The sequence below is a fragment of the Platalea leucorodia genome (genome assembly GCF_965183815.1).
Source record: "Platalea leucorodia genome assembly, chromosome: 5".
NCBI lineage: Eukaryota > Metazoa > Chordata > Aves > Pelecaniformes > Threskiornithidae > Platalea > Platalea leucorodia.
This window is the reverse complement of record NC_138827.1, coordinates 10,999,934-11,014,366: the sequence shown is the minus strand read 5'-3', so window position 1 is coordinate 11,014,366 and position 14,433 is coordinate 10,999,934. Positions and strand designations below refer to the sequence as shown.

The window sequence follows — 14,433 nt, the reverse complement described above, 5'->3', positions numbered from 1 at the left end:
TCATTTATATAAATACAGCACTAGGTTTTTTGAACAGAAAAATTGTGAGTTTGTCCTGTAAATGTTCTGCAGAACATCCAGCCGGAAGTTTGAAGCAACTCAGATGCAAATAATCTCAACCTAAATGGAAAGCTATGTCTTAACTGAAATACAAGACCAGACATAACTTTTATAGTGTTAAAAATGCATTTCTACATTAAGTATTTAAAGTAGAACAAGATCTGTCATATCTATTACTTATATATCTTTGCATAAAGTTTTTAATTTGTAGTTTTAAAATAATTATTATAACTAAATCACTTACCTCCTTGCTCTATATCTGAATCTGTAAGATGTGTAAGAGAAAAGCTTGCCATGTTTGCAGGAGAGATAGAGAATCTGGAATAAGGGGATGAATGTGACCAGTTCTGATCGAGAGTACGGGAAGGTGGAGGTGGAGAGAAGTACTTTGATGACTGAAGAGGTGGTTTAGAACTAATAATACTATTAGCTGCCTTCGATATAAAGGATGGCTCTGGAGAAGAGAAGTCATCATCCCATTCAAAACCCCCACCTTGAGGGGGAAAAAAAAAAAAAAAGGAGGCAATTTGCAGTAATGTAAAGTCATATACAGTTTTAAAAGCAAGCCCCTGGAAGACTGCATTCACCCAAACCAAAACTTGTTTTCTGTTCTAGCCCTGGGGATCACAAAGATTTGTTGCCCATAGTTTGGTTCCCTCTCAAGACACCCTAGCCACATCAATATATAAACCACCAGTATTACATCACAAGCTTTGGTAATCAGTAACACTAGTGTCTGAGCCTAGCTGAACTGGGTGCTTAGGATGCAAAACTGAAGCCCATCTGGTATGGTGAATTTACAAATCACATATAATTTAAATGACATTTCATTAAAAACTATGCATAAAACAGTGTCAGCCCCTGCTGTGTATAAATATATTCAAGTACCTTCTTCATCTGTTGAGCTTTCTGAATTTGCAAATCTGTTTAAGTAACTAAAACACGACGATGGAACAGGAGTGCTGTGAGAGCCTTCGCCGTTCAAGTCTGCCGCACGGTTTCCCAGCTCCTTAGTTGGTGTCTCCTAAGGCAAACAAAATAACTTATTTAACACACGATGTATCCATGTCTATAGATGCAAGCATTCAAAAAATACACTCCCTCACCCCCATCATCAAATCTGCTATGGAATTAAATGGTCTGTAAACTCTCTTAAGTTATTACCACACAACAAAACTTTGAATTATACATTAAGCATATGCACATACTTCTATTTCTAAAGAAAGTTGTATCAAATCTAAGCTAAAATGCAGGCAGGAAATTACTATTTAAATACTATTTATGATATAAAAAGGTTTCATATTTCTAGGAACAAAGCTAAAACATCTTCCAATTGAAAACAGTTTCCTTATCAGCCTGACATAGGTAGGGTTGTTTTTTTCTATTTAGTAAAGCCTTATCCCATCTCCCAACATTTTTTTAAATTTTTTTTTGTTTACCCTTTAATCATGCTTCAGGATAAAAAGACAGACTTCGTACAATCAGTATTTGAAGCAGCCAACATTTTATCAGTTACTGTAATAATAAAGAGTTCAACAACTAAGAGCAGTTTAAATACAGCTAATTTTTTTCCTTCCCCTCTGACAAAAGCATTACTATTCTATAGACTGCCTAAACACAAATATAGCACCTACATTTTCTATTCCAAAACACAGTCACCTCTAATATTTATGTGCGTCATCATAAGCAATGTTTCCAAAGCTTGACAATGTGACTGTTCTTTTAAACTCACTGTACTAGTTTAGTTGCCATAACGTTAAAATACAATTCCCTCTGTATCAAGTTACAGAAGTTAAAAACTGATAAAGCAGATAGGGAAACAAAGGTAACCTTGAATTTTATAAGCAGACCAGTATTTCACTGAACTTGAATCACATTGGATTAATAAATTAGCATGACCATCTAAACAGTGTTCTCATCTTTGATTATGATTTAAGGTAGTGAACCTTAAGGATTGAGAGTTAGGTTGTGGTTTGGTTTTTCGGGGTTTGGTTTTTGGTTTTTTTTGTTTGGTTGTTTGTTTGGGTTTTTTTTTTTTTTTTTTTCCTTCTTTTCTTTTATAAAGGCATTTGATTCAAAAGTCCTCAAACTCATTAAACAGATAAACTGCTTCTATAAAATTACAACAACATTCTGGTAAAATCAATTAATCAAATCTGGTCCATAATGATGCTGTCTCATATACTCAAATTAAATACAGCTTATAAACATCATAAAGGCATCACCAAAACCCACGTTTCATTCAGTGCATGCAGTCAAGGGTCCAAAAGCAATGGAGATTCAGGATTTGGCAACCAACCCTGCCCAAAGCAAAACCCTCCTTCACTTCAAATTAGTGCTGCTATTCTACCAGCAGCACACAACTGCACCTAGCCAAGAAAAAAAGTTTCTTTTTTCTTTATAAAGTGACCCACATCACAAGATCTAACCCTGCCAAAAAAAAGTGATCTTGTAACAATGTGTCAACAAATATTAAGCTATTCTACCACATCAGGTTTAAAAAAACTCAAACCAACAAAAACTTTACTTAGTAATTAAAAAAAGATACCTGATCAAACAAATAGACCGTCACATCATCAAAGAACGTTACAGCCTTCTTCTCATTTTTCCAATGCTCATGTTGCCTTTCATTAAGAGATTTTGGAAGTTTCAACAAGCTTCTGAGATGTTTTCCATCATCCTTGTCAGTAAGTATCTCAGGTACTTGATGAACAGTTTCATCTTCACTGTCAGAACTCAGACTATGCATATGAAAAGTCCTCATGTCATCCTCAGAATCACTGTTTTCATCTTCCTCATCTGCATCATCACCATCTTCTAAATCAAGCATTCCAGAAACATCAAGTTTGCCAAGGTATTTTCCTTCAATATCTGGCTCTTTCAGTTTTTGTCCTTCAATGTGATAGAAGGACTTATCGCTGTTACTCAGATCTAAAGGACCGTGTATGTTATGCACAGACTTTAAGTCTCTGTGTGAAAGAAGTTCTGAAGTATTAGTGCCAACACAAGAGACTGTTTTATGGGAAGTCTCAGACAGCTTTATTTCATCCCTTAGGTTACTTCCTATCGATATTTCCAGGGAATTCAGAGTTGCCTCAGCCCACTCGTCAGGACAGCCCTGCATCCTTACATCCATCTCTTCCATCTCTAAGTTGTGATTTAGTTCTAGTTTTGCATTTTGATTATTGGTATCCTGGTAATTCCTTACATCACACTTTTGCCGTCTCTCTTCAAAACTGTAATCCTCTTCAGTATTATTCTCTTTTCTATTTGAAGAAACAAGACACATAGTCTCTCTTGACAGATTTACAGTCTCTTCTGTTTTTTTATCTGGCTCAGAATCATTATCAGAGAAATAGGCAGAGTCTCTATACGAGTTCTGATTTCCACCCAGAAAAACCTTTGGGGTTATTTCAAAATTGCTGTTCACTGCATCTAAACAAGCTGCTGCTTCCGAAACAATTATGACTGGATTAGAAGGTAAAGCACTGACGTTGCTCTCACTGACAACAGAGAGAGCAGTATCTACACTAGAAGCATCCTCAACAGTGATGTGGGAAGTCCATTCTGGAGATTCCAGGTTCTCCGTTTCATAGCCGCTGTCAGCAGGTTTATCAGGTGGCAAAAGTTTCTGAGGACTTTGAACCTGTAAAGATTCTAAAGCCTCATTTACATCTAAAGAATCCAAAGAATCGGGAGTCTCTAAGGCTTGTTCTACAGTTTGTATAGGAGATGGGCTGTCTTCCAAAAGACTATCCTGACTTGCACAATCTGAAGTGGCAACAGAAATTAAGGTCACCTCTTCTGGAACATCCTTACAGTTCTCAAAATGATTTGATGTTTCTTGTTTTTCCTCCAATAAACATTCATCTTTTTTAAATATGGGAGACTTATCCTGCAAGTTTCTTTTCATATCTTCCTGATCGCTACATTTTTCTCTACTAAAAGCTATTTCATCAGACTTGAAAAGCATTCCCTGTTTTATCTGTTCATCACACTCATCTGTTTCAACAGCGACACCATAATATGGACTGTTTCCAACATTATTATTTTTGGCATTATTGGACAGCTCTTCTTGACAGAGAATATCAATGTTACAGGACATGACTTCATTGACTTCCGCATTTAAAACTTTCCCCTCATCCTTCAAATAAGGAAGATTTGCATGTTTATCACATGACTTATGTGCTGCAGCTGGGCTAGAGGACGCCTGCATATCTACAGCAGTCCGAGACTGAGAATTCGGATCTTTATTCATTATCACGGGGTTAAAATTTTCATCTTTCACTGTTCTAAGACTTTCATGTATTAAAGAAAAGACCTGTGCATTTTCAGCCAACACAGGCTCAGGCTCTACAGAGTTTCTATTTGAGGTTTCTAATATACTTTTTAGAACATCATCTGTTTTTTGTCCAAAATCACTGCTGGCTTTGTTAGACAATAACCCTGTTAATAAGTTTTTCTCTTGAAGAAATAGGAAGTTATCAGAAAGTTCTTCTAAAGTTACCAAGTCAGACTGGTTAGAGATATTTTCACTTAAGGAAACTGTTTCATTTTCAGAAGCATGACTACAATGCTCCTTCTCAGAAAGGCCTACTGCCTTTCTAGCATCTGTGTTTGAGTTTAAAACAGCTGGTTTAAAGTCTTTAGGAATATCATTTGTTTCAGCAAAACCAAGTATTTTTCTGTTTGTCAATTCTTCTGATCTGTCAACATCATTAAAGATATTCTGGAAAGGACTTTCCGGACTACTAGTAGCAGGCAAATATTCCTCTTTAGGATCTGTATTGTAGTGGAAGAAGTCCCCGTCAGTGCTAGATTCTTCAACATCAAGATCCCTGAGAACCGTGAAATGAGAACTTTTTTCTTTTACAGCTTCTTGATGATCAACTTCTGTAGTTAGTACAACTGACTGGTTATCAAAATTCATGCTGCAGCCACTTCCTTTTTCCTCTAACTGGATATAGTAGTCATTTCCAACAGAAAGCTTGTGCGCATCAAACACAGGTAACACCCCAGGGACAGCAAGTGATGCTTCTTGACTACTTCCATCCTGTGCTCCCGACCCTTGCTCTGAAAGTGACCTCTCAAAAACCTCCACCGGAAAGAAAATACTTGTGTATGTCATTGCTTCATCAGGATTCACATGACCACATTCATCAAAATGATCATGTTTAGCTGCCTCCCAGATATATTCAAAGCTGAGACCCTGGCTTGTTTCAGTTACAGTAAGAACTTCCTCCATCTCATGGCCCAGTCTATCTCCTGTGAAGTGATCTAAGATCGGAAATGCAGAATTGTTTGCTTCTCTATTTGAGGTGTTTGGTTTAAGAGCATTCCACTGCTGTTCAAAATCAATCTCCGAGTCCCTTTGGCTTTGCATGCGAAGGTAAGTTAAAAGTCTATGCACTTCTTCTGCTGTTGGTCTCTTTTCTGGAGGTAGCCAACAGAACTGCAGAACTTCATACCTATACAAATAAGAAACATGTTTCAATAGGTTTCACACTGAAAAGGAATTTATAAAATTCAGGTATCTAGCAAGCTAAGGAGTAACAATTAATGTCACTGGCAAGAATTTCCATCTATAGCAACTCCTTTTACTTTTATGTAGGGTTTCTTTGCCAGGAGCACGATTCCATTTAAGAATAAATAAAAACTTTTAAAGTTTACCATCTATCAGAGTATGGCTGCTCCAGATGTGGCTTAAAGAGTTTAACCTGCTTCTCCTTTATGACATGGGTTAGGACTTCCCTGTCAGAAAAGTCTGAGTAAGGCTGAGCAGCATTCTCAAACAGCTCCCATAACGTCACACCCAGGGACCTGAAAAAGAGCAGCAAATGACTGTGCATTCTAGGACCGATTTTAAAGTTGCTTTTCTAAGAAAGTAAGGATTATGCAAAGCATAACTAGCAAGAAGAAACTAGTATCACTCTCCCACTGGCTCTAATTCAGAACCTGTTAACTGATTTTATTTGACAGAATGCTAGAAGCCTCAAGAATTAAGTTGCTTGAAGGCAATGACAGTGAAGGCAACAAAATACAAGAGGCCTCAAATGATTCAACTATGGAAGAAACCCCCACATATTAAAAAAAAGTAGAAAATGCCTATTTAGAAAAGCAAGATGAATAAACCTTATGGTTAGTCCAACAGCAGGAAAGGCTTTCATCAGAAATTGCAGTTATGGGTCAAACTGCTAGCAAACAAAGATTAGTTTCAGTTTTCATAAAATTACTTATTTTTAAGCTGCAGTGGTCAGAAGCCACCTCTTTTGTTCAGTGTTGTATACATACTGTATACAAATCACTTTTTCAGTGATTAGAGTTGATGCTGATCTTAGGGCGACCTTTTCTTGCTCAAAATACAAAGTAACTGACTCTGCATGTACTACGGTAGAATTATTTAGATTGGAAGGGGTCTCTGGAAGTCATCTAGACCAAACCCATTAAAAGCAGCTCTGTATAAAAGGCACTAAAAATTCAAGCTGGAAACCTTAAGACCCTGGCTGCTTGTAGTTTAGATGAACAGTATGATCTGAGGAAGCCTGCTTGAAAGATACAAGAAAATCTGTATTTAGATAGTTCCTACTTATCCCACTTGTTTTCTGCAACCCTACCTTTAAATTAGCAAATAAAACCTAGTTTACTATTTAATATCCTTAGAATATAAAAGCAGGAATTTAACTACAATGTTTTCAGAAATGTTAGCCTAAGCCCCAATTTCCATTATCCAAATTTCTTAGGACTTGAGAATTGAAGTAGAACTTGGCAATTTAAAAAAAGTTCATCTTCAAGATTTTCACTAGCCTCTGTCTATAAGCTCTTTGGTAGCAGAGACAAACAGTTAATTGCAGCCCTCAAATGCTGCAGCAAGAAATTAAGACACTATTGTTCTACCAATGGAACTTAATCACCGTCTAGTGAGATCAACTTTTTATGTCATCCACAGCTATTATATTACTGGGAAGTAATTTACCATTTCCTTCCTTTATAAACATTTGAAAGCATTTGGCAAATATACAGTAACTACTTTTATTAGTATAAACATCTGTTCTTCTGATAAACATTTTTTCTTAATCTAACTGTTCTCTCAACAGATTTCTAAGCATCTTTTCAAAGCAAGATATAGTTTCAGGTTTGTAGAGATTAACCTACTGTACATCTGATGAAATAAAAAAGCAGTGCATCAGGCCAATACTCAGTTTAACCATAAATATTATTTACTCCTTTGTGTAACATTTGAAAATGTTCACAGATCTCCCATTGAAATTATTTTAAAGCCTACTACATACCATATGTTGCTGTATTTATTCTGCTCTGCTGATAACAGTCTGTCTTGAAAACTTGTTACTAACTCAGGTGCAGTCCATCGGAGAGGAACAAGTTTCTTCTCATCTGTCTCAATATAATCTTCCTAAATTATTGATAAAAACACAGAAAAAGACTGAACAAACATTGGGTCAACTTCCAGAAGTTGACAGGCCTTTTCTTAACATCGTTTTATGTGATCCCTATGCAAAAAATTAGAATTAAAAAAATTAATCCCATTTTTCCCAAGTAGCAGAGAATAATGCTATAGAGGAAAGGCATTCACTGTTCACTGCACAGTAGAAAAACTGAATGCCAACTTCTTGTTTAAGGTTTGGTAGTCAGAAAATGTTTTTAATTAAATGCCTTGATTTTTTTCACTTTCTTGATACATTGAAATACTTTGAATATTTTCATTAAGAAATTTGATTGAATTTTTCCTTTCTTAAATTAAATGCATTAAATTAAATTAATGCATTAAATTAAATTAATGCATTAAAATGCATTAGTGCATATTTTAGGACTACTGTAAATAGGATTTAACCAGAAGCTTTCTTCTACAAGCGTAAACTCCACTCATCTCTAGAAAGATCATCATTCTGTTACATGAGCTTGCTACGGTTATTTGCCAGTTATACTCCAAAAGTCCATTATTCAAATAAAGGACAATCTAGTATCAGTTTATAACTTTATAAAGTGTGCTTGTTATAACCTTAAGCCCCAAATCCTTTAAGAAAAAGTGGTACATACTTACCTTATATCTACTGAATCCTATACCATAATCTCCTACTTTGACATTTAAATCAGATGTAAGAAAGCAATTCCGTAAGGCCAAGTCACTGAAAAAGCAAAGAAATAAATAATGAGACCAAACCAAGATGTCTTCAATGCAAATTAAGACAAGCAGGTTAACAGAAGTGACACTTCTTAGAACAGTCAGGCCATAGCTTAAAGTATCAAATGAAAAGCCAAAGTTCTAAAATAAATAAATTAAAAAATCAAGGAGTTACGCACAATTATAGGCTACAGTAGCAAGTAGCAGGCCATAATAGGAGCAGATCAGTAACATAAAACAACTATGCTAAGGATGCAATATCCTCACTATATACACTTCAGAGATTTTATTCACATGAGCTGTAGTCTGATCCCGTACGCCTAAACCCTACTAAAGGCTGAAGCAAGCTAGGTGCAAGAAAGGTGTGCTCCTGGATTTCTGATTCTCTTTGGACAAAATTAACCCAGTCTCTGCACTCCAAAAAACCAACTCATAATGCAAACCCAGGCACAGTAACTGGCGAGATTAATTTCAAAAGTACAGTTTTGATTCAAACTAAACATTAAGGTAGTTCTCTTGTTGCTTACATTTTCATTAAGTTTTAGAACCTATACAAGCCAACGATTGATCCCATATCTCACTGGAATACTGCAGACACCATAGCTCTATACAAACACTCATCACTTGCAGAAAAAACAAGCACTGATAGGGTCTCTCCTTACAGTAGACTTACTAGGCAAGATTTGTTTTGCAGCCACAAGGATACGATTGCCCTTAGGCCCTCCACATTTTCAAAAGAGAATCAATTTAGAGTCACACAATCAAGCAGAATCTGTGTTCCGGAATCTCAATAAAACAAAACATAGTGACAAGGCAATCGCATTTAAACATTTTATACAAAACCCCCTAGATTATTATGCTGTCCTTCAAAAAAAGTTCAAAATGTAGTCAGTTCTCTAGAGTAGTGACATATACTCTTAAGCATTCAAACTACACACAGTTTATATGCAGTTATTTAATTCTACTAATAATCCTATGATGCAGATTACTGAGGCTGTTCACATGCTAGAGCGATGTAGGTCCCTCTTTACCTAACACCTATCATTACCATTGCATGTCTTGCATTTTAGTTGTCGTAAGAAAAATCTATCAACAATTCAGATCAGGTTTAAATACTTAACAATTTACAATATGATACTAAGCAACTAGTAATATCTTACACCTACAGTTAGGTTCCTCTAAATAACAAAACCATACATTACACATGAACTAGAACTACAGATTTTGAAAAAGACCATCAGAAAAAGTAATGTATTTGTTAAGTTTCCACCATAAACCAGACCACGAGTACTTACAGCCAGCAGTGCTGCTGTAATAATACCAAGAAGCTGTTTTAGAAAACCCATCGTGCAAACTCAAATTTATGCAAGTTTAATGAAGCTGCATCCTTACTACAGAACAGTAGCTGTGACAGCAAAGAGCTCCACAGACTAATTGCTCAAATATTTCACTTCTCACTTTCACGGGAGGGTACCAGGCAATTAAGTGCACTGGAAGAATTCTACCATTGCTTCTGTGTGGCTTAAAAAAAGTCTCTGAAGTACAAACAGCCTGAAAGCCACACAGTTTCCCTACTTCAAAGAAAGAAGAAAATGTTTTCCTTTCCAGGGCTATTGAACTACACAGGTCAGAAACACATTTGTAACCCTCAAGTATGCCCCGAAGCTTTCCAACTTGTTTTATGCTATTTAAATAAATATCCTGGAAGAGAAAATAAAATTTCAGCTGCTTGAATTTACCACTAACAACAAAATCACTGATGCTGGAGCTTTACCACTTACTCTGACAGCATCAGGATAGTGTTGCTAGAAGTAAACATTTACAATGAGAATCTTGCAGATCCACAGAATAATTATTTATCAAGTTTAACTGTATTTCACTGAAAACATACTGTTAAACGTAATACCTACAAAGCCATGCTGCTGCAATACAAGAAACAGTAATCACTCAGTTTGACAGGTACAACTGTTACTACAACCTTCAAGTCATTTGAAATTGTTAAAGAGGTTAAAAGAATAGCTCTGCCCATCAGCCACCAGCTGAGTCCAGGCTTTGGGGTTTTCTCAGGGTTTTGGTCTTGTTTCACACCTGCACCTTTTAAAGACTCCAGTTTAATAGTTCAGCCTCTCCCTAAACACAAGGTCTCTACTTCCTCTAAGTAGCAAGATGTGCACTGATAAGCTCTAGCACAAGTTCTAACTTCCTGAAAGGGATGATGCAAGTGCTGTTTCTACAGCAAAGAAGAGACTGACCCAACATAAAACCAAAATAAAGTAAACTCTTGTGATACCCAAGGTTTCATCAGGTAAGCCGTGTTCAGGGAGCAAGTACTCTTTAATATTTTAGTTATTACAAGTCTAAGGTGGATGTCTTCTGGTTCCTTAACACCTTTTCATTTAAAGCAAAAAAAAATAAATTTTGGCATATTTCTGAGCAATTAGTTTCATGAATACATCTTTCCCAGCCTTTTACTACTACTGCCATTCTTTCAGTATCAACTGCATTAACTTTAATTAAAAATAAAGAAATCTAGCATTTTCCCCCCAATTAAAACAAAATTGTTCTCCCATTATGATTTCTACTAAATCTGACTACCTCTATTACTGAAGATTAAAAGGTTACAGGTACAATCATTCAGTGAGAGAACACCTGCTTCAGTCAGATTTTTCATCTAAAGTCAGCTTCTCCCTTACTGCATTAGAAAGGCAGCGGGTTTTTCTCCATTTTTAGTAACAAAGGTAACAGATTACCAAACAGAAGTTCTAAATCACTATAATCTGTAAAAAATACAGAGCAGGTAAGATTAATTCTAACAAAATTCTAACATCCCTCCCCGCCCAATGAACAAAACAATTTTAACTTCGCCAAGAATTAATCTAACAACTACATCTTCAGGATTGGCTTAGCAGTAGGTTGTGTTCTAGGGGCTGCAAACCTAAGCAGCAGGTGATCAGCTTTCAGCCAGCTGGGAGATGTAACACCACGCCACTGCCGTTAAATTAGCATCTTGATAAGCATCACACCTTCATGACTTAGGATATGCAAGTTATACGGAAGTTTGTTAAAACACAATCTTCAATACACATGGCTTTTAATAAAAATATCTACATGAATTTTAGAGCGCATCATAACTAAAAGCAATTTATCTGGAAAGCATACCTATGCACAAAATTATGTTTATGCATTACAGCAAGTCCAGCAGCAATCTCGCACGCCATTCTCTGTAGCAGCATTATTTGTGAATCTCCTTTAATGTGGTCCTGCTCATTGCAGATGTAAGTTTTTAGGTCACCCTGTAAAAGAAGTTGAAAATACTTATCAGTCTCATATGTTGGTTGAATCTGAAAAATATTTAGTGAAGAACCAGCTAACCACATTACTTATTGACCACATTTGTGCTTAATAAAAAAATCTCAAGTTTCCATTCTCCATAAGGATTCTTACAGAAGTCATCTAAGGCATATGGTATTATCCTTTCAAGGGTTTTTAATCAAATCATTTAGTAATTAACATTCTAGATCAGACTGCCACATAAAACCTAACTGTTGTATAATAATACTTTCCATTAAAAAACACAGTTTGATGAGCTTCTGTTTTTAAATGAGATGAGTTTTCAAGTGCTCCAAGCCAGCAAAGCTGCCTGTCTGGAATTTGCAAGGGGATGGAAGGGAGAGACCAGAGAAAAAGGTTTCAGATATTGCCAGCTCACCAGAGCTTTAGATATAAAAAGCATTGTAATACACCCCACTCCAGTCAAAGAATTCGGGGGATGACAGCAGTTTTACTGAACCTAGGCAATGCTGAGCAACAAACACATAATTAATGAGCCCACTGAAGCACTCCATAAATTACTAAAAAAAAGAACAGCTTTGAAATAGAGGGAAAATAGCTGAACATTGTCAATCAGGAAAAGCAAGACTATAGTAAGTGAATCCAAGCAAGGGAAGAGAACAAGTTTCTCATGCCATTGTTGGTCCTGCTTTCACAGTTGGACTTTTAATCTAGCAGTCTTATATTTTTGTTACTTAAAATATAGACTTTCTGTAAGTTTATCAAATTATTTCAGAGGGTATTTTTGTATTGAGACTGCACAACATATTACATCACAACTTGTTTCACCAGTGTAACATTTTGGGCTCTAACCATCCAGGTCCATTATCTGCCTAAATCTTGGGCCAGGAAGGAGACGGAAGGGAAGTCTTGAGGCCGACCAGACAAGAAGGCCGATCAGACAAGGCGGCCGTCTTTGCACGGGCTAAAAAGCGCTCTGATGATCAGAGAAGACTGAAGATCACTCAACTTGTTGTTCCTCTGGTGCTCATATACATTATGGAGCTGTAACTTAAGCATCTCATTCCTCCTTAACATGGTTAATTGAGGATAACAATTTACAATTCTATTAGTTCAAGCAGTAGATGTCTGTCTGTGTGGTGCATTAAAATCTAACAGTGCAGCGATAGCTGAGGTGACTGGCTGGACAGTCGCAAACCTGGGTGATATTTAATAAAATAAGAAGCAATGGGAATTAAAAGGAGACACTACTCCTATGTAAAACAACTTCATTTTAATTTTTTAAAACATGTATAGATTCTACAGCACACACAAGCAGCTATTCTATCTTCATCTGCTTTATACGTATTACTTATGCTGCAAGTAGCTACACCACCTGATGAGAAAGCATGCATAACTTCTAATACTGTTTAATGTTGTAGAAGCCTTCATTACATTCTCTTTATCCTGTTTTTAGCTACTAATTAGGTAACATTTAAGTATTTGCATGCTACAGAATTACATTTTTAAAAATGTTTCCTGAAAGATTCTTCTGACTTACAATTACAGCTTTAATATCATACTGGCTCGTGTATATATTATAAATATTTTATATAAACACACAACCCCCTTTCTACCTTGCCAGAGCAGATTTACTAGAGCAGAGTTCCAAAGAACTACTAAGTGAACAGCGTCCATAACATACACAGATTCCCAATCGCATAGCCTAACGAATATAAGCAAGTACAAAAGACCAAGCTTAACTGACTCTAGGTGGCGGCAAGCGCCTGAAGAAAGTCAAACTCTCCAAAATTGCTGTCATTCATTAAAACAGCAACTGGTTACTTAAGGTTTGTCCCAGGTGGATTAAGTTCCTAGGATGCCTGAAACGCACCAAGGAATTACTTTTTAATTTTTAAATGCATTAGTAACAGCAGTGCTGTATGGCACCCCTTATTTAGTAAATAATTCATGTAGGCACATATTTTTGTAGGAAATACAACTTGTATTAAATCCAGCACCTTGAAACATATTGGTTTTATTTTACCGTTCTATTCTAATTCAGGCTACAGTCAAGGTTAAAAACATAAACCAGTTTTTTTTTGGTATTGCTTTAAAAGGACATTGCTTATACCCAACTGGGGGGAACCAATGAATGCACTGAAGTGCTGGACCGCCACCCAGGGGGACCTGGACAGGCTGGAAGATGGGCCCAACAGGAACCTTACGAAACTCCAGAAGGACAAATGCAAAGTCTTGCACCTGGGCAGGAAAAAAAAAACCCTTGCAGCAATACAGACTGAGGACTGACCAGCTGGGCAGCAGCTCTGCAGGAAGGCACCCGGGGACCTTAGCAGACAGCAAGCTGAGCATCAACCTGCGTGCCCTGGCAGCAAAGACTGCGAGCAGCCTCCTGGGCTGCATAAACAGGACCACAGCCAGTAGATCAAGGGAAGGGATTTTCCCCTTCTCCTCAGCACTAGTTAGACCACATTTAGATCCTGTGTCCAGTATTGGCTGCCCCAAAACAAGACAAACACACTGGAAAAAGTTCAATAGAGGGCCGCCAAGACAGTGAGGGGGTCAGAGCATTTCACCATGGGGAGAGGCTGAGGGAACTGGGCTCATTCAGCCTCGAGAAAGGAAGACTGGGAGCACCTGACAGCAGCTGTCCAGTACATGCAAAGTGATTAAAGACTGAGCCAGACTCTTCACTGTGGAGCATGGAGAGAGGATGAGAGACAACAGGCCTGAGTTGAAACACAGGAAGTTCAGACTGAGTATAAGGAAAACTGTTTTCCACATGAGGACACTGGAGCAGAAGTGCAGGTTGCCCAGAGAGACTGCACGGTTTCCATCCTCAGGTGTTTTCAGGACCCAACTGGACAAAGCCCTGAGAAATGACCTCAGGTTGACACTGCTTTGAGCAGGAGGTTGGAATGGAGACCTGCTGAGCTCCTTGC

At 37.1% G+C, this 14,433-nt stretch overlaps 1 protein-coding gene across 1 annotated transcript in view; it reads right to left on the bottom strand.

Annotated features, from left to right (window-relative positions):
- LMTK2 (lemur tyrosine kinase 2) overlaps window positions 1–14,433 on the bottom strand; it is a 44,609-nt gene that overhangs the window by 4,905 nt on the left and 25,271 nt on the right. The window contains exons 7-13 of the mRNA XM_082313330.1: window positions 11,360–11,493; window positions 8,120–8,204; window positions 7,350–7,471; window positions 5,731–5,880; window positions 2,609–5,528; window positions 949–1,084; window positions 305–553 (exon numbers count right to left, since the gene is read on the bottom strand). Coding sequence (XP_082169456.1) covers window positions 305–553; window positions 949–1,084; window positions 2,609–5,528; window positions 5,731–5,880; window positions 7,350–7,471; window positions 8,120–8,204; window positions 11,360–11,493 — 3,796 coding nt within the window. The remainder of the gene's footprint in view (window positions 1–304; window positions 554–948; window positions 1,085–2,608; window positions 5,529–5,730; window positions 5,881–7,349; window positions 7,472–8,119; window positions 8,205–11,359; window positions 11,494–14,433) is intronic.